At 39.1% G+C, this 22,552-nt stretch overlaps 1 protein-coding gene across 3 annotated transcripts; it reads right to left on the bottom strand.

Annotated features, from left to right (window-relative positions):
- Positions 1-240: 240 nt before the first annotated feature.
- On the bottom strand, positions 241-22,069 carry LOC109006286 (aldo-keto reductase family 4 member C10-like). 3 transcript variants are annotated; one of them, XM_018985525.2, is made up of 4 exons: positions 21,797-22,069; positions 20,847-21,630; positions 19,498-19,752; positions 241-688 (listed from the first exon to the last, which is right to left on the bottom strand). In XM_018985525.2, exons 2-4 carry the CDS (start codon positions 21,411-21,413, stop codon positions 428-430), a joined length of 1,083 nt encoding a protein of 360 aa, XP_018841070.1. In that variant the 5' UTR covers positions 21,414-21,630; positions 21,797-22,069; the 3' UTR covers positions 241-427. The 3 variants fall into 3 exon arrangements, with proteins under 3 accessions (XP_018841070.1, XP_018841075.1, XP_018841062.1); XM_018985530.2 differs by having other exon boundaries at positions 21,863-22,059; XM_018985517.2 differs by having other exon boundaries at positions 20,847-22,059.
- Between the last annotated feature and the right edge of the window lie 483 nt (positions 22,070-22,552).

Genomic DNA, 22,552 nt, shown 5'->3' with positions numbered 1-22,552 from the left:
CAGCTATATTTTATGTAAAATAGCTAAAGTCAATGTCTGAAAAGCCGAATTGGGCAAGTTTGTTAATGTTAATCAGAAATATTCTCAAAACTAGGTCATTCTGAATAAGAGTAAATCCATGCTTAATTAGTAATAGTGGTCTCATCTAGAGTCTGATGAAAATAATTCATGTTTGAAGTTTCAATAGGAGTTTAATTCCTTGATGTCACATCAGAGGAACTCAGTATAAGGATCACCATCTTTGTTTTCCAAACAAACAAAAAAATCAAACCTCTTTAACGTTTAAACAATAGGGTATAGTTTGACTTTCTATTCTGCGTCCACAAAATTAAAATCTTACAACAAACAATGGGCATATGACAAATCATAAGATGATCACGTACTTGAACATAAATGGCGCAATATCTAAAGAAAATAATATGAAATATTAGGCATTGGATTCCATGTCATCTTCCATCTCACGCACAGCCTGTAGTGGACCACTCCCAAACATAAAGACATTGTCCGATTGAGTATTCAGAGGTCCATGTCCAAATAAACAAACTTGTGGTTCAATCTGGTTCAAGTGGTTCCACTCATCATCTGAGAGAGACCAACTGAAAATGTCAATATTTTTCCTTATCCTGTCAGACTTCAGGCTACAAGGAAGGACACTGGTTCCTCTTTGCAGTCCCCACCGCAAAATGACCTACAACAGATTAAAGCACAACATATTTCCTAAGTACATTTTCTTGACATTTGGTCATCATGATTAGTACATAGGCACACATACATTCAATTGAGTTATCAAATAGTAAATGCAAAAGTTTCCACCTACACCCTCACTCACTGCCTCATGGGCTGTTTGGCAGCCGAAGAGGTGGTGGTTCCACCAAGTACAGTTCCAGGACCATCCACTGCCACCTGTCACTCTTTTCTTTTCTTTTTTTGGGAAGGTGTGCCACCAGTAAAGACAATTCTGATCTCATTTTGCTGTCTGTTCTTCAATTGAGATCATAAATGTTTGTACGAGAGAACCATAATGCGACTTCATAATATCAACAAATTCTTATCCAGTGATTTCATAGCATTCACAATTGCATAAATATGCATTTCTTTGGTTTTCTAGCAGTACCCTTTAAAAAATAATTGGCAGACACAGAGGACCTTGGGGAAATGAAAAATCTCCTATATGGTTTTTTTTCTTTCCCCAAATAAAGAGTGCAATATGGTTAATATGGACAGGGTGTCTTTCCCACTATCACTGTGTAACGGATGTAAAGGGCAGCCATTGGGCTAAACTGTGTCCACTATGATTAATCATTGGTAAATTAATTTTCTTTTTCTTGCCATTCTTTCAAGTAAAAGAATCCTTGACCTCAGGATAACAGCAGTCTATCACGCACTTTCCATTAACTGTTCCATGCTTCTTTTTTCTCTGACCCGGGATATCAAAGAGAGAGCATCTGGATTCTTTTTAGCACAAATAACCAGATTTATGATCATCCCTCTCCATCCCATGGTTGCATAGAGGAGAAATTGGTACTACTCATTGGGATCAATGCTGAGTTTCTTTGCAGGATCCAGAAATGATGAACCCTAGCAATTCATTTCGAACTAAGAGGAGTTTGGAGTACAGACCACTCCATTTGATAAAAAAGGATGAAATAGCTCATGGGCTATCAAATTAACTTGAGCCTGCTAGACATTATTTTGAAAATTAACTTGCAAATCACATTACTCAAGCTAATGGGCCTGTAGTGATGCACTGAGGTTGGGTTTTCAATTTCTGGAACAAAGGCTATATATTTAAGTCTAGGAGTTTTCCTTCTGGAGAAAAAAAAAAAAAAACTGAAAAAATGATATCAATCACTTCTTTTTAATAACCTCACAATACCACTCATGAAACATGACTGAACCCATCAAGAGAAGCACTTTTGTGGAGGCAGTTTGTGTCAGGGGGTTAAAGATTTCAGTGTCAGATGGTTCGATACAAAGAAATACATTTTCATAATTAATAATATTTTGAGGGAATAAGCTATCTAATATATCCATTAAAACTTAGTTTGTCGAGTAGTATATTTTACGTAAGTGATCAAGGAAATGTTGATGAATGGGAATGCTATCATCAGTCCATGTATCTTGCTTGGTTTTCAGTGAATCTATGGAATTTATTCAACGCCAGATGACTGTTAATAGGGGAAAAATTCAAGTTTGAACTGTTCATGAAGGTTGGTCATGAGCTGTTTTTCAATTGCTATGTTTTCATATGTTGTAAGGAGATTTTTACATGTGCAGTTGCCACTTCCAAGTTTTGGATTACTTGTACCATCACAAAATAATCTCAGTTCCATTTTTCAATGCATATTTTACTGTCTTCTGTTTTCTGCATATGAGAGAAGCTGGGGATTGTTCCCCATGAGTGCTCCAAGCAGCTGCTAAAATCATTTTACAAGCAGCTAGCAAGTCTGAAACCGTTCAAATTTAAAGGGCTTGGGTTGAGTTATATCCAAACCACTTGTGGTAAGAAGAGGAATGCGATCAGACGCTGAGGCTGGAAATAGCAACTTCCACTCTTGATTTGCTATTTCCTTGGTCAAATCTTTCTTGAATATTCGCTAACCCTGCTTATTTGATCAAGTCCATGAAATGCCAACATAGTAGCCAAGGTTGATTAAGCCATGCCTACTCAATAACATATTTAAAACCTATTTAGATGATGAAACAACTGGCTGACCACTAGTGTTGTCCTGACACACAGCCAGGGGCCTCCAAAAGAACTTTTGATGGATGCAAGATTTGTCTAGAAAGTTTCCTTATGAATCTGTTTGGTAGGATCATATACTAAGGATACCTATAAGAAAAGGACCGTACTCTAAGGATGATAACCATGGGCTGCGATTGCAAGGAGGATCACACTACACAACAGGAGTGGAAACACACGTGATGCCAAGCAGAAAGTCCTCTTCGATTTTGTACACCAGTGAGAGTACTGCTCTCTACTAAAAAGGTTTCAAGCAAGAAGAGGATCAGGGTTTTTGCTCCTGATGGGGATCTTTTTGAGACTTTTCTACCTTGTTAGTTGAATTAGTGGTTGTACGATGGCAAAAAACTGGGTAAGGGATGAACCTGGACATTTTCTTCTTTATCGTCTCCTTCTCCTCTGAAGTCGAGCTTGAGTCACACAAGAGAGACAAGTTTCATGTAGGAGCTCGGTACTTGGCAATGAACAGAGCAAGCAACAATGGCCTATGAAGCACTAATCCTAGGAGTCTGATATGAAGAGTCTTTTTGTCGGTGGGAAGGATGCTTGCAGTGGGAGCGGACCTCTCTTCTTTTGGACATATGTGATTAGCGTGGAATCCATATTGGAAAGACAGGCTTCCTTTCTGGGTCTAAGACATGGGCAGGGGGGCTGAGTTTGATGAGAATGGCTGGAGTGTCTTTTGTAATAGTGGAGGAAGATAAAGTCTAATACTAAGAAACCAAGTATTAGGATTTTATCTCACTTGTTTTTTACAAGTATTAAGGATTTTATTAGGAACAAATGACCAAACTTTCGGATTATGCAGGTCTAAGATCATGTAAATAAATGTAGGAAGGAATCTTGAAAGAAAAATATAGAAAAAAATAATAATAATATTCCTGAAAGTTTGCTCAAGCAAACTAAGCATGGTGGTCAAGTGAGATTGCTGAGGAATCAGAAGAAAATTCTGGAGAAGATCTGGAAATCTAGGAAAGGCTGGAAAAATCTGGAAATCACTTGAGTTGCTTTAGTGACTTCGAGAAATTTCGATAATTTTATATTAGTCCAATCTCTTCAATTATGATTCTTATGTGTTTTCTGGACATTAAAAAACCAATGATGCGTCATAACCCTAGAGTTGTACATTTGCTTTTAAGGCTAAGCTTAAGAAACCAAGGTTGAGATTGATTAATAGTGATCCAATGGCTAGAAATAATTGTAGCATCTATTCAGGTAATGAGCTGAATGTGATTGAAGAGTTGTGAACAAAAGAACAAGTTAGTTAAGTTGGTTATATCAAACTCATGGTTGAGTGAATCTAGTTGAATCTGAGTCAACAGTGTGGATCAAATGTGTCCAATATGAAGTAAAAATTCAAGGGCTATAAATGCATCAGATGAACATGAGGAGAGAGAATTTTTTTTTTTTTTGGTAAGTGACTTGAGGAGAGAGAATTTATTCTAAAGTGAATAGTAGCCTACTCAATTTTCCTATAAATAATGGGGCTTCCCTATTCATTATTTTCACAATCACTAAGAGTAACTCTTTGCTAAGAGAGACTTTTTGTTTGCTTAGAGAGAGAGTGTGTAATGCCCCAAGGGAGGCCCAAGTCACATCTAGCCTATACTCTAAAAGGACTAGTTGATTGTACAATTGGAGTCTCATTGAAACCATTATAAATAGCAAGAACTTCTCCCTCCCAAGCATTGTAAATTCCCATATACCACCTACACTCTCGGTCAGTATGGGGTATGACAGAGAGTACGTATGTTCCAAAAAAATCTCTTGAAGTGAGAGGAGAAAAGAGAGAAAGGAGAAGAAAAAGAAGGTTTCCTTTGTTGGTTAGAATTCTCAGAGTTCTGTTTCCAATTATTCTAAACCTCATAAAGAAGTTCTCTTTTGAATAATGCTAAACCTCTTAATTTAAGTACTAATATTATTGTTGTTGGGTGTTCTGAATGTGAGACTTGCAGCAACAATTTCTTTTTTAGTTAAAATGAAACTCAGCAAAGGTAAATGTTTGTAAACATTGAGGTTCTTTAATTATGGTAGTAGTAAAGTCAGTTCCGTTTTGATCATAGCAGGATTACTTTAATTTTTTCCGGTAACAAGGGTACTTTGATGTTGAAAGAATACTTTGATTTTGAAGTTATAATGTTGGATTGGTTGAAGTGAAGTTATCTTAGTTTGTAAGATTGCAGTCTTGCAATCATGTTGCTTGAAAGAACAAAATTATGTTTATTGATCATCCTAACGATTTGAAATTTTGGCTCAAACCCAAGTTGTTAATGGATCATGGAGATCCAATAAAATTTCTCTGATTATTCATTGATATTTTGAAAAATAATGAAATAAATTATGGCCTTCTTTAAATGATGAAAGACATTCTTAAAAGTTCAAATGCATGGATTTTCAATGGTTATGTTGTATGGAATGGATCAAAAGTATGAAAATCGAAATTCAAAACAATTAAAATTACAAAAATCACCACTCACTTAAGCGGACAGCTCACAGCATTAGGCAAACTTTCTACAACTCACCCACTTGAGCAAACATCAATCTAGGTGTGGAGTGAACTTTCATTAAAGTCTATTTTATTGTTCTTTCTATGCACTATCCAGCTTTAATGAGTCTAATGAAATGAAGTGAGTTAAGTGAACCTGCTTAGGTGTCACTCTTGTACATGTCCCGTGTACTTGGGCTATGCCCATGATTATCATCAATAAAACTCTTGTTTACTGACTAAAAAAAGAGAAGGGAGTTAAGTGAACCTAAGCATTGTGTTGGGCTAAAGATTCTATTGAAGATTTAGGGATTCCCTTGAGTTATACCTTGCGTATACTAAATAGCATAAATTCTACATGTGGAATTTTTTGTTTAAGGTGAAGAGATTCTAGGAATTTGTAAATCCATTTTTTTTTAGAAATTTGTAAATCCATCATTTGGCAAGATAAGCAAAGAGATACCATGCTACCATCACGAAAAGTTTGAGCCATGCTTGCAAAACATTGTTTTCAAAAGTTCAAGTTATTTTGAAATAAAAAGATGATTTGAGCACTATTTCACTCTGGCAAATGTTATTTTCATTCACTTAACATACGAACCATAATTGACGTATTTACTTCATGATTTGATTCTAATGCCATGGAGGAGGCCAAGAAAGGGACTTCGAGGAAAATGATGTTTTAGAAGTGTTGAATGCTTTGGATGGTGGCCAATGGCCCACTGGCCCTGGTTCCTCAGTGGGAGAACCAGGGTTCAATCCCCCTCCCTGTTATCTAGCAAAAAAAAGAATGTTTCGGATGGTGATAAGGCTATGGGACCCAAGGCCGAGGGGTGCTCATCAGCTTTCTTATAGATAGGTTGGGAGCTTCTCAAAGTTGATTTAATTAATGTCTTCCAGGAGTTCCACACTCCAAGGAAGTTAAAAAAAAAGCCTCTACCTTCATCACTCTCATATGCTTTCATCCAAGGGAGAGAAATCCTAGCCAGTTCTTATTGCCAATAAGTACATTGATAGTAGACTTTGATCTGGGGCTTAGAAGTATTTTGTAGGCTGAACTCAGCAATGGTTTTTCAATCCTAGATCCCACTTGAATCAAGATAGCACCACTCTTACTCTTCTTTATCTAAGTGATATTCTACTTCTCTAAGTTCTATTAAAAATAACTTAACACCAGACTACCGTTGCCTGGATCCCTCCACGGCCCGAGTTTATACCTCTCATCATGTTGTTGTTGACAAGACTCTCTTCCCTTTCGCAGGTGTCCACCCTCACTCACCACATCCTACGGACCCAGAGGAGAAAAGCATATGACCATGTTAATTAGGACTTCTTAAAGTACTAATTGTATTAGGACTTCTTAAAGTACTAATTGTTAATTAGGACTTCTTAAAGTACTAATTTAATTAGGACTTCTTAAAGTACTAATTTAATTAGGACTTCTTAAAGTACTAATTTAATTAGGACTTCTTAAAATACTAATTTTGGAGATGAGCATTTGGAAAGAAATGGTACGGGTGGATTACCAATTGTATATTGTTGGTGCAATTTTTGGTTCTAATCAATGGATCAGCCTCTGGTTTCTTTCAGAGTTCACAAGGCATGAGGCAGGGAGCGGTGGCCTAGAGCAGAATAAAAAATATTGCTCTGAATAGTGGACTCCTATTTGGGCTTTTGGTGAGCTATAGACATCTTGTTGAGTTGCTTATGTCGTACCTGGTGTAACCATTCAAACAAGCATAGAGATTGTTGAACATGATGGCTTTTAATTCTCTGTCCTTTCACAATCATCAAAGAATTAGGCATTGTGTTGCCAAGGACACCACATTACGCTCAAAGGGACCATTTTCCAGGCCTCTGAATTACTATGACCACCACAAGGAATCTGCCAACATGCCAGCATCTACACCACGCATTGGAGAGTAACCCATTCAAACCCAAAAGTGCAAAATATCTGTGTCAATAAGCTCCCAGCCAACTCAAAATGCAACATAAGATGATCTATGTTTCCCCCAGTTCGCTTCCAAATGCAACACCATTCCATCACTGCAAAATGCCATTTCTTTCTCGTGCTATCCGTCATTAAAATTCCAAACAAAAAAAGCTACCCTCAAAGGTGCTTTGTCTCTCCAAATACACTTCCATGGAAATGAGTGAACTGGCGGGGATTTCAGGTCTGAAGATTAATCTAGCTAAATCTGAATTAGTGCATGTTGGTGGCATCAATAGGTTTACTAGAATTCTAGGATGTGGGGTGACGAGCTTACCTATGAAGTAATTGGGACTTCGGTTCATGTCAACATTCAGGGCAAAAGCTATTTGGAATGATGTATAATAGAGAAGATGGAATGTCGTTTGGCAGGAGGCCAACTAACTTCGATCAAAAGAACTTTTCCAATTTGCACAACTGCTATATGTCCCTATTCTCTATACTAGTTGGAGTGGCTAATCATATAGAAAGGAATTGGAAATGAGTCTAAGTTTCATCTAGCTAAGATGGCCCAAGATTTGTACAATGAGGATTAGGAGTCAGAAACTTGCTAGTGTATATCTGTGTCTTGTTGGGAAAATGGCTGCAGTGCTTTGCTACAGAAAGGAAGGCATTATTGTGATCAATGAAGAAAGTCTATGATGGTAGTACATGGGGAGGGTGGCACTCTAATGAAGTAAGCAAATCTTTTGAGATTGGCGTGTACAGAAATATAAGGAAGAATTGGGGGATTTTCGAGAACTTTATCACAGTAGAAGCAGGACAGGGGGCAAGTGTAAGGTTTTCACATGATGTTTGGTGTGGAGATCAGTAATTAAAGGTTGTTTTCCGATAAGTAGTTCAGACTTTCCAGCGATAAGGAGTTATCAGTGGCAGACTCCTGGCAACTTTCCAACACCACTAGACAATGGAATATTACTCTTATTTGATCAGCACATGATCGGGGAATTGGTGCTGTTTTTCTCATTCTTCAGGCGTTTGTACTCTGCTAGGTTGAGAGGTGATGGAAAAGATAAGATGTGGCGGGTCCTGTCCAAAATAAGGAAGTTTGAGGTCAAGACTTGTTATCACACTTTGTGCTTCATAGGCAATCTTTTCCTTGGAAAGGTATTTAGCTGAACAGAGCTCCATCGAGGGGGCATTCTTTGTGTGGACTGTAGCATTGGGGAAAACCTTTGCTATGGATAAATGAGAAGGGGAATTTTAGCAATAAATTGGTGTTGCATATGTAAGAAGAGCAGGGAATCAATTGATCATTTATTTACTGCATTTGAAGTTGCTAGGAAATAATGGACCTCGCTACTCCATCATTTTGGTATCGATTAGGTGATGCCTCTAAGTGTTGTAGTGTTGTTGGGTTATTGGAGGATACAGCCTCGTTTGGATGTTGAGATGAGATGAGAAATCTATGAATAGTAGTAAAATGGTTTGTGAATAGTAGTGAAATGATTTGAGTTACAATATTTTATGGGTTTTTGGAAAATGAGAGAAAAAGTTGACTAAAAACATTATAAAGTTAAAATATTGTTATAATATTATTTTTGTTTTGAGATTTGAAAAAGTTGATTTTTTTTTTGTGCTTTGTTTGGAAGTTTGGAAAAGTTGTCATGATTAGGTCATGGTTAGATAAAAAAGTTAAGATTTGAAATTGAAAAGTATTTGTCTTTGAGTGATGTTTGGAGTTAAGATGAGATGAGACGAGACCAACTCAACATCCAAACCCCCAGGCCTAAGGATATTGGTCATTGCAATGTGGAAGCTACGCGTATGGTTCCATTATGCCTCATATGGTGCATGTGGAATGAACAAAACACTCCCCAGTTTTGAAGATCGTGAGGCAATGGTGGATGATCTTAGATCCATAATGCTTAATACTCTTTTTTGTTTGGATGTCAGCTCAAAATAGTCTTGACCTTTCCAGCTATCCTGATTTTATGACTCTTTGCTTCCCTTCTTTGTATTTCTAGTTGTGCTTTCTTTTTATGCAACTGGAGTACTCAAGTTTCGTCTTTTGCATTTTTAATAAAATTGAACACACACACATGCGCACACATAAATATATATATATATATAAATATATTTGCTTTATGTGGTATTGGTATGATGCTGGAAATAGATTATTGGAGAATTCAAATATGGGTTTATGCATTGAATCATATTCATTTTTTTGGTATATTTGATATTATTATTACTCTCAAGACTGGATTTTATCCGTCGTTTGTTTGTTTTGCCAATCAAAAACAATTTGTTTATTTTGACGGTGATTCTTTTTTTTTTTATATAAATAAATATTATGTTGATATGAATAGGCATAGCCTAAGTACACAAGATGGTATATAAAAGATCACACATATTTAAAGGGAAGTAATAGAAACAAGAAAATCGAGGCCACGATAATCTACAGTTGTGGCCCAAAGAAAACGAGTGCTAACAAAAAATAATCTAAGTTCTTCTAGTGAGCGCTCCTCCTTGTCTTCAAATGTCCGGTCATTTCGCTCCCCTTCCATAGGCACCACATGATAGAAATCGGGATCATTTTCCACACCGCTGAGATTTGTGGGAGACCTCGTAGATTTCTCCAGCTGGTCATGAGCTCTGTCACTTTGGTAGGCATAACCCAAGCTAACTCCATTCTATTAAAAACCTCATTCCAAAACGTTCCAGCCATTGCACAATGCAACAGTAAATGATCCACATTTTCACCATTTTTCCTACACATACAGCACCAATCTATTATGATCACCTTACGTCTTTGTAGATTATCTGTAATCAAGATCTTACCTAATGTTGTTGTCCATACAAAAAATGCCGCTTTGGGAGGTGCCTTGTTTCTCCACATCTTTCTACATGGGAATTGCGTATTTTGTGGTTGTGTAAGCAACTTATAGAAAGAACAGACCGAGAATTTACCTTTATCTGTGGGTATCCACCACATCTTATATGCTCCTTGGGTTCTCGGCATCATGGTGTATAGAAGACCAAAAAACTCCTCAATGCTGCCAACTTCCCAATCTTGGGCGGCTCTAGTGAAATTCACGTTCCATTGAACTAGGTCCCCAAATAACTCCATGCAATTAGCCACTGAAGCATCTTTCTCACCTGCAATCCTAAAAACTGATAGGAATGAGTCCTTCAGGGCTTGATCTTCACACCACAAGTCAATCCAGAATTTTATTTTAAATCCATCGGCCAACACCAGTCTAGTATGCCGATTAAAAATCCTCCACCCTCTTCTCATGTGTTTCCAAATTCTCACTCCACAAACCCCGTGAACCTCCCGAGTGCCCCCCTCCCCCCCCCCCCATGCCACCATATTTGCAATCAATCACTGACTTTCAAAGAGCTTCTGGTTTCGTACTATATCTCCACAATCATTTCCCAAGCAAGGCTCGATTGAAAATCCTCAAATTTCTAATACCCAACCCACTCGAAGAGACTGGAGAACATACCTTATCCCACTTGACTAGATGATACTTAAATTCTTCTCCTATTCCACTCCAAAGAAAGTCACGATACAGCTTCTCGATACGGTTCGCCACACTTGCTGGAATTGGGAATACAAATAAAAAATACATTGGTAGATTAGAAATAGTACTTTTGATAAGGGTGATCCTACAACCTTTCGAGAGAGATGAACTTTTCAAACCTACCAATTTGTGTTCAATCTTCTCCACCACTTTATCCCAAATTGATATAGATCTTGCAGCCCCCCAAAGTTTGGAAGGCCAAGGTAATTCATGGGCAGAGAGAAAACTTTACAACCAAGGATACTAGCCAATTGCCGCATGTTGCGAACATTGCCCACTGGCACCAATTCTGGTTTATCAAAGTTCACTTTTAACCCGGAAGCCGCTTCAAAACAAAGTAATAATGCCTTCAATGTTTGGATTTGGTTTTGTTCTGCCTCACAAAAAATTAGTGTATCATCTGCAAACAATAGATGAGATAGGTTAATGGTGCCCCTATTAGGATTACCCACCGAGAATCCCTCGATAAAGCCACTATTCATCAAGGCTAGAATCATTTTACTAAATGCCTCCATGACAAGAACAAATAGAAATGGAGACAAAGGATCTCCTTGTCTTAGACCACGAGAGTTCTTAAAGAAACCATTTGGGCTACCATTCACCAATATTGAAAACTTCACCATTGAAATACACCATCTAATCCACGAGCACCATTTCTCCCCAAAACCGCACCTCCCAAGCAAGCACATAAAGTAAAAACTCCCTGTTAACATGATCATATGCCTTCTCCATATCTAACTTGCATAGGATTCCCAGCTGGCCAGATTTTAGCCTACTATCTAGGCATTCATTAGCAATGAGGACTCAATCCAGAATTTGCCTATCTTTAACAAAAGTATTTTGGGGTTTTGTAATGATCCTCTCCAAAACCTCTCCTAAGCGATTGGCAAGCACCTTAGAAATAATCTTATATATCCAATTCACAAGGCTAATGGGACAGTAATCCTTCACCTCCGAGGCCCCAATCTTCTTAGGAATGAGTGCTATAAATGTGGCATTGAGGCTTTTCACAAATTTTCGGACTAAAAAGAATTCTTGGAACACTTTCATTAAATCCGCCCTCACCACATCCCAACAAGTTTGAAAAAATCCCATGGAAAAGCCGTCGGGGCTAGGTGCTATATCTTTGACCATGCTCCTTACCACGCTATGGAGCTCTAGTTCCTCAAAAGGCCGCTCCAGCCACGATACCTGCTGTGGATCAATGGACTCAAGCTAGTCCATCAAATTTTGGCCTCCAACCCACCTGTTCAAAAAGTAAGTGTTCAAAGAATCCCACAATGTGCTCCCTAATCACAGGAGCATCTGTACAGTCCACTCCGTCTATTTTCAGCATCTCAATAGTGTTAGGTCTCCTATGGGAGTTGGCCACTCTGTGAAAGAACTTTGTGCTGCGGTCTCCTTCTTTCAACCATAAAACTCTAGATTTTTTACGCCAAGAGATCTCCTCCAATGACACAACCCTTTCTAATTTTGCCTTTAACTTAGTCTTTCGAGATGCTTCCTCCATAGAAAGAACCCTCCCCTCCTGAGTCCTCTCCACCTCCTAAAGCTCCTCTAGCATGGACTTTTTACGGTCTCCTACATCACCAAAAGATTGAGTATTCCATAACTTTAAATCAATTTTTAGAGCTTTCAATTTACCTGCAAAAATGAAGCTTGGGCTGCCATCAAACTGATAAGAATCCCACCATTGCCTCACCCTTTCCACAAAACCTTCAGTTTTCAACCATATGTTTTCAAATTTAAAATACCGACACCCTCCCTAAATACCTCCACAATCTAGTAATAATGGAAAATGATCCGAGTATAGACAAGCAGCCTCTTTTGATATAACTCCGGATAGTGAGTTTCCCACTTTGGTGATACTAAAAAGCTGTCCAATCTAGACCACGTATGATTATTGGACCACGTAAAAGCACCACTCATGAAAAGAATATCCATCAAACCCAAGTAAAAAATACACTCCGAAAATTCTGTCATTGCTGGTCGTAATCTGCTGTCACCAGAGCGTTCACTAGGAAACCTTGTAACATTAAAATCACCACCTATGCACCATGGTAAGTTCCACTAGCTATGAATTCCAGCAAGTTCTTCCCATAACATTCTTCTACTGCTTTCCATATTCGGTCCGTAAATACTTGCAAAAGCCCATAAATAATTATCATCAACATCCCTAAAGGAACATGCCACAGTATACTCACCAATAAATTCCTCCAATTTCTCCACCACTCTTCTATCCTACATCACCAAAACGTCTCCTGAGGCCCCATCAGAAGCAAGATAAACCCAATCCATATAAGTACAGCTCCATAAACTCCTAACAACTCTCCTGGGGATAAATTTCAGCTTGGTTTCCTGTAGCACACATGTTCGCCTTCCACTCACAAAGCATGTTTTTGACCCTAAGGCATTTGTTTGCCTCATTGAGCCCTCAAACATTCCAAGATACAATCTTGGGCTTCATAAAAATGGAGCTAACCCCCGCCCCTTAGCTCTTTCTCTACTTTAACTTGAACTGCCCTCATAGTTTAGTGACCATGTTAGCCTCTTTAGCTCCCGTTAGTTTTTAGAATTTGACTTCTTCAACTGGCCATGTCCAACTTCAATGGCTATTAGTAAAGCCATGAATTGTTCCTCAAAACCCTCACACTCGATTCCAACACAGTGTTGGATCTCCTTTACTTTATGCAGCACCCATTCAGAGACACTAACCAGGTCTGGCAGCAGGCACTTTAGAACGTGTCCTAAATAATGACTTATAAATGAAAAGACAGTTTGGGTTGAGAGTTGATTTTGTGGAATGAAAGGATCATCAAACTGAGATCAAATGGGTTGACTTCTATCGATTTCCAAAGCTAAAGTCCACAGGTAGAGAAGTTCAACCAGTTATGTGGCCAAAAGTAACACACCATGGCCCATGTAGTTTATAGGAACATCTGACATTTTTGTGAGATGAGTGAAGAAGATCCATCTTGGGACTGTAATTGTTGAATGAGTAGGGTAATTTTTTAAGGAGATATTTTACCATTGTGTGACTTGGAGCCTCTCATGCGCATGTGGACCTATGAGTTGGGGGTTTGACTCAGTGTGTTGAGAGCAAAGAGCAAGTACCTTCCATCGTGGCAGAGGAACAACCATGGCTACCCAACATGCTATTACTGTTTTCTAGGCTTTTACCCCAAGCAAATGACCCAGATTCAGATGGTTTGGATTGACAATTACAAAAGTAAAACCTAATTGAACGTGACCCAAAACTTCCGCAGGCATAGTGAAAATCAGATAAGTGCCCATACCAGAAGTGAATACAAATATCTAACTTCTTCCATCACAGAAGCAGTTTGAGAGGTATGTCAATTTCAGCCTTTACTCTTAGATACTTCCTGCATGCTATACCAAAAGGTGAGGTGTGCTCGACTCAAGGATCTTCCCAAGGGCTTTCCCAATCTATGAAGCGTTCCCAGTTGTCATTAATTCTAGTGTGAGGACATGAATTTATACACAAAAGGTAGCCCTATTTAACTCTACTTCTTGTCATCTGGAATCAATGGCCATTACTTTATCAAATGGTATTCATAAAATCTATGGGCCTCGTTGATGAACCCTTTTTTTTTTTTTATAAGAAGTAAGTTTCATTGATATGAATGAAAAATAGGTATAGCCCATGTACATAGGGAGTATACAGAAGAAAATGCCTAAATACATTCTAAAAGCGCTAAATTAAAGATAAACAATCATGCACGTTGTTTCCATTAAGGACAATGGCAGAAAACCATAGGAGTAAAGTGTGTAGAAAAAAATTCTGAAACTCCGCCATTGTATGCTCCCTATGTTCAAAGCACCGCTCATTCCTTTCCATCCAAATACATCATATAATGCATAAATGTATCATCTTCCATACTACTGCCACCTGGGGACAGCCTTGAATACCCTTCCAGCCAGCAAGCAAGCAGGTCAGCTACCTTTGACGGCATAACCTAAGCAACATCCACTCTACTAAATATCTCATTCCACAACTCTCTTGTCACCTCACAATGCAATAATAAATGGTCTACTGATTCTCCATGTTTTTTGCACATATAACACCAATCCATCACAATGAGACCCCTCTTCCTTAAGTTGTCTGTGGTTAGAATATTCCCAAGAGCAACCGTCCACACAAAGAAGGCCACTTCAGAAGGTACGTGAGACCTCCAAATGCTTTTCCGCAGGAAAGATACATTACTTTGTGAAGCCAACATTTTATAATATGCCTTAACTGTGAACTTCTTGCTGCTACTAGACCTCCATTGTATCCTATCACCTTGTGCCGTTATACTTCCAGAAGAGTATATCAGGCTGAAAAATTCTGAAACGGTAGACAGTTCCCAGTCATGATTAAACCGAGTGAATAGGATATTCCATTGATGGAAACCATGGGCAAACACAAGAGAATATGCCACCGCAACCTCCCTATTAGCTGCAATACTATAGAGAGCTGGGAAGACCCTCTCCAAAGAGTGCTCTCCACACCAAACATCCTGCCAAAACCTGACTCTAGTGCCCTGTCCAACTACAAAACGGGTGTTGTTTTCGAAACACTACCAGCCCCCCCTAATATATCTCTCCACAAACCCACTACATTGGTGCACCAACCACACGAAGCTCCTCTATGTCTAGAGTCAACAACTTCCTTCCACAATGACTCACCTTCCAAGTGATACCTCCATAACCATTTCCCCAATAAAGTTTTATTGAAGGTCCTCAAATTTCGCACACCCAAGCCTCCACTCAAGATTGGGGAACAAATTTTATTCCAATTAACAAGATGAAATTTGTTTTCCTCCCCCAAACCACCCCACAGGAAAGCCCGAAATAACTTCTCGATCATATTCACCACCCCAGCAGGCAACGGAAATAGAGATAAGAAATAGGTTGGGAGATTAAATAAAGTGCTTGTGATCAGTGTGATCCCCCCCCCCTCCCCTCTCTTTCTATAGATACAGTCATTTCCACCCAGCCAACCTTTTCTCCACTTTCTCAATAACCCCTTTCCCAAATAGCTCTAGCTTTAAAAGTCGCCTCCAGAGGGAGGCCCAAATATTTCATAGGCAGAGAAGACACTTCACACCCCAAGAGGTCTACTAGGCTACTAATTCGAGGCATCACACCCACCGCCACCATCTCAGATTTACCAAGGTTTACCTTAAGCCCTTACACAACTTCGAAGCACAACAATAGTGCTCGCAAAGCTTGAATTTGGCCAAACTCCGCTTTACAAAAGAGGAGTGTATCATCTGCAAATAAAAAATGTGAGATCATAATAGAGCCATTAGTACCATTACCCACCGAAAATCTAGCTAAAAAGCCACCCTCAACAGCTACCTTCACCATCTGGCCAAGTGCCTCCATGACAATAACGAGAAGAAATGGAGACAGCAGGTCCCCTTGCCGCAATCTGTGAGAACTATTAAAGAAACCCGCAGGGGTACCATTAACTAACATTGAGGAGCAAGCAGTAGAAACACAATGTTGAATCCATGAAATCCACCTATCACCAAAGCCGCACCTCCCAAGTAAGTAAAGGAGGAAATCCCAATTTACATGGTCATATGTTTTCTCCATATCAAGCTTGCATTAAGCTTAGTGTGCCTTCCTTCAACCTATGATCCAAGCACTCAACAACTGCCTTCACCAACCGGCCAAGTGCCTCCATGACAATAACGAAAAGAAATGGAGACAACGAGTCCCCTTGCCGCAATCCGCGAGAACTTTTAAAGAAACCCGTAGGGGTACCATTAACTAACACTGAGAAGCAAGCATTAGAAACACAATGTCGAATCCATGAAATCCACCTATCGCCAAAGTCGCACCTCCCAAGTAAGTAAAGAAGGAAATCCCAATTTACATGGTCATATGCTTTCTCCATATCAAGCTTGCATCGAGCTTGGTGTGCCCTCCTTCAACTTATGATCCAAGCACTCATTGGCAATAAGAACTTAATCAAGTATATGCATCCCTCGAACAAAGGCATTTTGAGGTTTTGAAATAATTTGCTCTATTACCAAGCTTAACCAATTAGCAAGAACCTTCAAAATAATTTTGTAAACCCCACTCACAAGGCTTATAGGGTGGATCCTCGACTTCCATCACCCCATGTTTCTTCGGTATGAGGATTATCAACGTCGCAATAAGGCATTTCTCAAACTTTTTGAAGGCATGGAATTCAAGAAAAACCTGCATTACATCACATTTCACAATCTTCCAACAATGTTGGAAAAACCCCATCGAAAACCCATCCGACCCAGGCGCTGTCTTTAGCCATACTGCTAATGACCCTTATGCACCTCATCTTTTTCAAAAGATCTTTCCATCCAGTTTGCACTTTGTATATCAATAGACTCAAAAGGCAAATCATCGAGCTTTGGCCTCCAACAGATCGCTCCATTAGCAAGTTCTCATAATAATCCACAATATGATCCTCTAGTTCAATGGGGGAAGAGAGAACTTGATTACCTGTCTTGAGTGTCTCAATAGTGTTGTTGTGCATATGTGAATTAGCCACTCTATGGAAGAACTTCGTACATTTATCCCCTTCTTTTAATGAAAGAGCCTTGGATTTTTGTCGTCACAAGGTCTCCTCCATCAACAATACCCTCTCCAGTTCAGTCTCCACCACACTCTTCCTTAACAATACCTCTTCAGAAGTGTCTCCCATCAATACCTGCCCCTCCAACTCCTGTAACTCCTCCATTAGAGTAGTCTTCTGGTTGTCAATGCTGCCAAAAACTTCCAAGTTCCACCTCTTTAAATCTTGCTTTAAAGCTTTAATCTTATCTGCAAGAATGAAGCTAGGGGTACCCGTGAGCTGATAAGAAGACCACCAAGAACGAACTTTCTCAGCAAATTTGTCCACTATTAACCACATATTCTCAAACTTGAAATACTGGTGACCCCTATGAACGCCACCACAATCTAACAAAATACGAAAATGATCCGAGCAAACCTGAGTCAACCTCTTCTGACACAGCTCAGGAAAGTGGGCTTCCCAAGAAAAATAAACAAGAAACCTATCCAATCTCGACCAACCCCTACTATTGGACCATGTGAACTCACCCCCAACAAGGGGGAGATCGATAAGGTCCAAATCAAACATAGACTCAAAAAACTCCTCCACAACTGTAGAAGTGTGAGAGTTACCTGATCGCTCGCTAGGAAAATTAGTGATGTTGAAATCCCCACCCATACACCACAGCACATCCCATAGACAATATAAGCCCGCCAACTCCTCCCAAAGCCTCTCCTCTCTCTATCCAAATTAGGCCCAAAAATGCCTACATAAGCCCAGTCCCACCCATCTACTACATTTTTAAATAGACTAACAACCAAAAAAGTCCCAACACACTCCTCAACCGCCTCCACCACTCTTTTATCTCACATTAAGAAAACACCCCCAAACGCTCCTACCGAAGCCAAGACAGACCAACCTACATACGAACACCCCCACAGACTGCGAATAAGTCTTGTATTAACGACCTCAATTTTGTTTCTTGAAAACACACCATATCAACCTTCCACATTCGCAATAAATATTTTATGTGAAGGCACTTATTGCGATCATTAACCGCACGTTCCAAAAGAGGATCTTAAGTTTCATGGACAATGGTAACTCCCCTCCCTTTCATTCTATCCCTTCACCACTCCCCTCCTTCACTTCATAATTCATAGAGCATTTAAGCCTTTTAAGTTCCTTATCTCTCTTTGTGGCGGACTTCGATCGACTATCTTCAATGGCAACAAGAAGAGCCCTGAACTGCTCTTCAAAGCCTATACAAGACACCCCAACACAGGCTTGCATCTCCTCCATTTTCTTGAACACCCAATCCAAAATAAACCGCTCTGAGTTAGGACTAGGGGGGAGGGAGCATGCGTATAGGTTTAGCATCTCCCCCATCAATGTATTCCCCTTCACAGATAGCCAGCGGCATATCCACCCCTTTTGACCCCTTCGCAGGAAGCTCTTCTTTTTTCTTATCATGGTCTGCTTCTCCAGATAACATTAAAGTTAATGGTGCTAAAACACCACTGTTTGGAGCAAAGAGTTCTCCAAATGCTGACTGTGTTGTCTGCGTCAGCATCGGCCCAAGTAAGAGATCTCTATCAATTGTTGTCTGCATCTGCCCAGCAAAGCCTTCTCCAGACACGATTGTCGTCGAAGAAACAACAAAGGCCACCGTCGACCTGTTCTGTGCAGGTCTCAAGGCGACAGGGACTAAGGAGGCGGCAGAGCTGCTCAACTCCGCACCTCTAAGCTCCGATATGGCTTCTGCTAACAGCAAGGCTACCACCGGCGCTATTGTGGCCTTTGGAGAGGCCGTCTGGGTCTTCACCGACGACGGTGGCCCGGGTCCACACGTCGATGGGCCTCCTGCATGCTGCGTCTTCTTCCTCCAGGAAGGGCACGTTTGAGACATGGACCTCCCTGTGGGAGCCCATTTCCCCAGCCCAGAGCTTTTTCCTTTCCTTTGGACTGGCCCGTATTTCTTAGATTATATGACCAGAATCAGATCATTTACATCACTAAAACATGCTTTTAGGAATTGAAGGACAAGAATGATAAAGCCCATTCCCTCCAACATGGTAAGTGAAAGTCCACTTGGATATTCCATACGAGGAGCAAACAATTAAAATAAAAACGGCATAAACAACTAGAGTGGACATCAATCATACGAGTATAAAGCAGAAAAATAGATGATAACTGAATAAAAAGTACCTGCTCCGGTGTCTTTTTGTGTCTATCTGCTATTTGTGAAACAACTGATAACTTGAGCATAGGGCCATGGACAGATCTTGATCTCCTAAATGATATGCGAGGAGTTCCAGGTTCATCTTCCCCACCCGATCCACTGTCAGATGGTCCGGGAGTTGAAGTAGGTACCCCTAAAGGTGTATGAGCAGATACATGAATACCTTTCATTTGACAGAACTTCACAAGTTCATCTTGCCTCCAGAAAGGGTGCAACTCCACCTAAGAAAAGCAACTAAAATATCATTAAGGACACCAAAGTATCATGGGCAAGACTTAGGTGGTCCAAAAATCTTGTCAAAATTAGTAAAAGGAAAACGAACAAAAGCTAAGATAATAATTTGTCAGAATTAGAAAAAGGAAAACAAACAAAAGCTAAGGTAACTGACAAACAAAATGTCTAAACAATCATCCAGGAACAAGGTGGGTGACATGAGATACTCTTAAGACTAAGATTTACCATTTGGGTCCCTACCAAAATTATTTTAAAAGATATATGTATAAGATACAATTCATTGTCTAGTTTCCAATGCCACTATAAAGAAAGAAGTCATGAAGAGGTATACCCCTAGATATAACACAGTTTTAAAAGCAACCTGAAGAAACAAGGTCGAGGACGGTGAAAATGGTTTTTTGGATAAAGCCACAGAACCTCAGCGTCAGGAAAATGGCTTCCCTTTAACCAGGTGGTAGGTCACCTCTTAGATGAACTTTCCAGCTCAGACTGAGTGCATGGTTTGCCCCATCCAAATGATGAGTTTCTATGTTGCAGAATATCAAGTACGGTAGTAAATGTCCAATACTTGGTTCTACCTTTCAGTTATTGCAATTGTCTGAATCAGCAACTCGTCAATAACAAGTACAACCAGAAAGAACGAGTAATTTTTGCGATTGAATACTTCAGCTATATTAACTAGTAAAGTTTGTCAGTCACAGAACTGGGTTCACTTCTGTAAGTCATTGAGCACAAGTCTTAAGCTTGCAAAGAATTTGTCCAGCCAGATAATTTAGAAATCATCAAGTGATGCTTTTTCCAGTTGAGGAATAGATTCCAGTGCTTTATCTTGAAATAAATAAATAAAATTAAATATACCAGTTGAAAAGACCAAAGGATCATTGATTTAGAAAGCATCCCGAGTTATTAACCTTTTAAATATAGAATGTTACTAGGTGTGGTATATGCACAGAAAACTCGTGGAACATCTGATTTTCTCCCTCAAATGATCCACGAATTTACTTTATCCAGGTTCTTCATGAGTCCAGGCATGGAGCAAAGCAGAATCTTTTGAAACAACAAGAATAACTGTACAACGAACCTGATTGACTGCAGGTACAATCTTTGCAAACTTAAGCAATCCTTTGATCTGCTGAATACTGAAATTGCTAACTCCAATAGCCCGAACCAGACCTGACTCGACGAGACCCTCCATGGCTTTCCACGCTTTTTTCAACCGATTCAGAAACTGCCCATACTCACTGCCCGACTTTGAAGGTGGATCAGTAGCGTCACCAAAAGCCGAGCTGTCGGGCCAATGCATCAAATAGAGATCCAAGTACGAAACTCCAAGATTATTAAGAGAAACTTTAACATAGTTCTCTATTTTATTGAGCGAATTCATGGTACAGTAAAGTTTAGATGTCAAGAAAACATCCTCCCTCTTCAGGAAGCCTTTGAATGCTTCAGTGAGTGCTTCCCCAACTTCACTCTCATTCCCATAAAGATGTGCGCAATCTATGTGACGGTACCCGACCGACAATGCCCTTTTTACAGCTTCGACGCAGAGGTCTCCACCGCTCTGCCATGTCCCAAGTCCAATGGCTGGAATTTTAGCTCCGGTGTTCAATACAAAGTAACTTCCCGGTGTTCCTCCTTTTCCTTTCATTCCCCAAAACTTCTCAGAATGAAACAATAGGCAAAATAGATAGCTTTCAAATGACACGGTTACCCAAAATCAAGACCAGATTCCAGCAACTCAAGCTGTATAAATATATGGTATATGAAATATTATCAAAACCGATGCAGCAAATCCAAAATCCCCGGATGGAGTTGTAATATGCAAATCAAACAGACAACCCAGAAGTCAAATACCAACCAGAGCCCTATACAGACAAAAAAAGCGATTTAATTCGGCGGAAGACAATAAAAAAAGCATTCCAACTCCAGGGAACTATACAACTTTGACCATCAAAATAAGCTCAACTTGTGTTTGGCAAATTGTCCCAACGAATAATAGAAAAGGTAGACCGCAATCTAATTACTCTCTACCTAATTACAAGACTCTCAAGACAAGCAAAGGCTTAATAATTTTTGATTGAGTTGCGAGGAAAGCACCAAATGAAGACCAAGATTGGATCGCTTAGTCCGAGACTGGCAAATATTCAAAACGGTAGCTGTGGTCAACAACGGCAACATAGAATAAGAAACTCCTCCCCCTCAGCCAAAACTGAAAACAATACCTTAGCTGTAAAAGACTAAAAGAAAAAAGTCAAATCTCTCTCTCTCTCTCTCTCCCTCTCCCTCTGATGAATTGAATTGAAAATATGTACCGTCTTCTGCATCTAATCATTTTAGAGTAAAAAATACGTTTTTCTTATCCTATTTATATTAAAAGAAAAGATATTTGTAATTATAAATTGTATAACCCTTACATAATTATTTTAAAAAAATAAATAAAATATAAAATTTATATAAAAAAATTAATTTTTTAATAATAAATCTTATTATTTTTCAAAATAATTACATGATATTTATATATTTCACGATTATATATAAAATTACTCTTATATTAGTAAGCATTCTATACTTTTATATCACAAATCATCAAAATTACAAATAACATTATTATTCAATTTAATCATTTAGATACATTGAAAATAAATAACCTCATTTAATGTTACATCTTGGTTAACTAATGAATAGATTATGGCATTTTGGTTAATTAATTCATTTACACTCTTGAAAAAAAGCTAACACATCAACTATTTATTAAAAGAAAAGAACAATGTATTCATGCAGAGTTAA

The sequence above is a fragment of the Juglans regia genome, chromosome 13, assembly GCF_001411555.2.
Source record: "Juglans regia cultivar Chandler chromosome 13, Walnut 2.0, whole genome shotgun sequence".
In the NCBI taxonomy this organism is placed as follows: Eukaryota; Viridiplantae; Streptophyta; class Magnoliopsida; order Fagales; family Juglandaceae; genus Juglans; species Juglans regia.
This window is presented reverse-complemented; position numbering and strand designations above follow the sequence as displayed.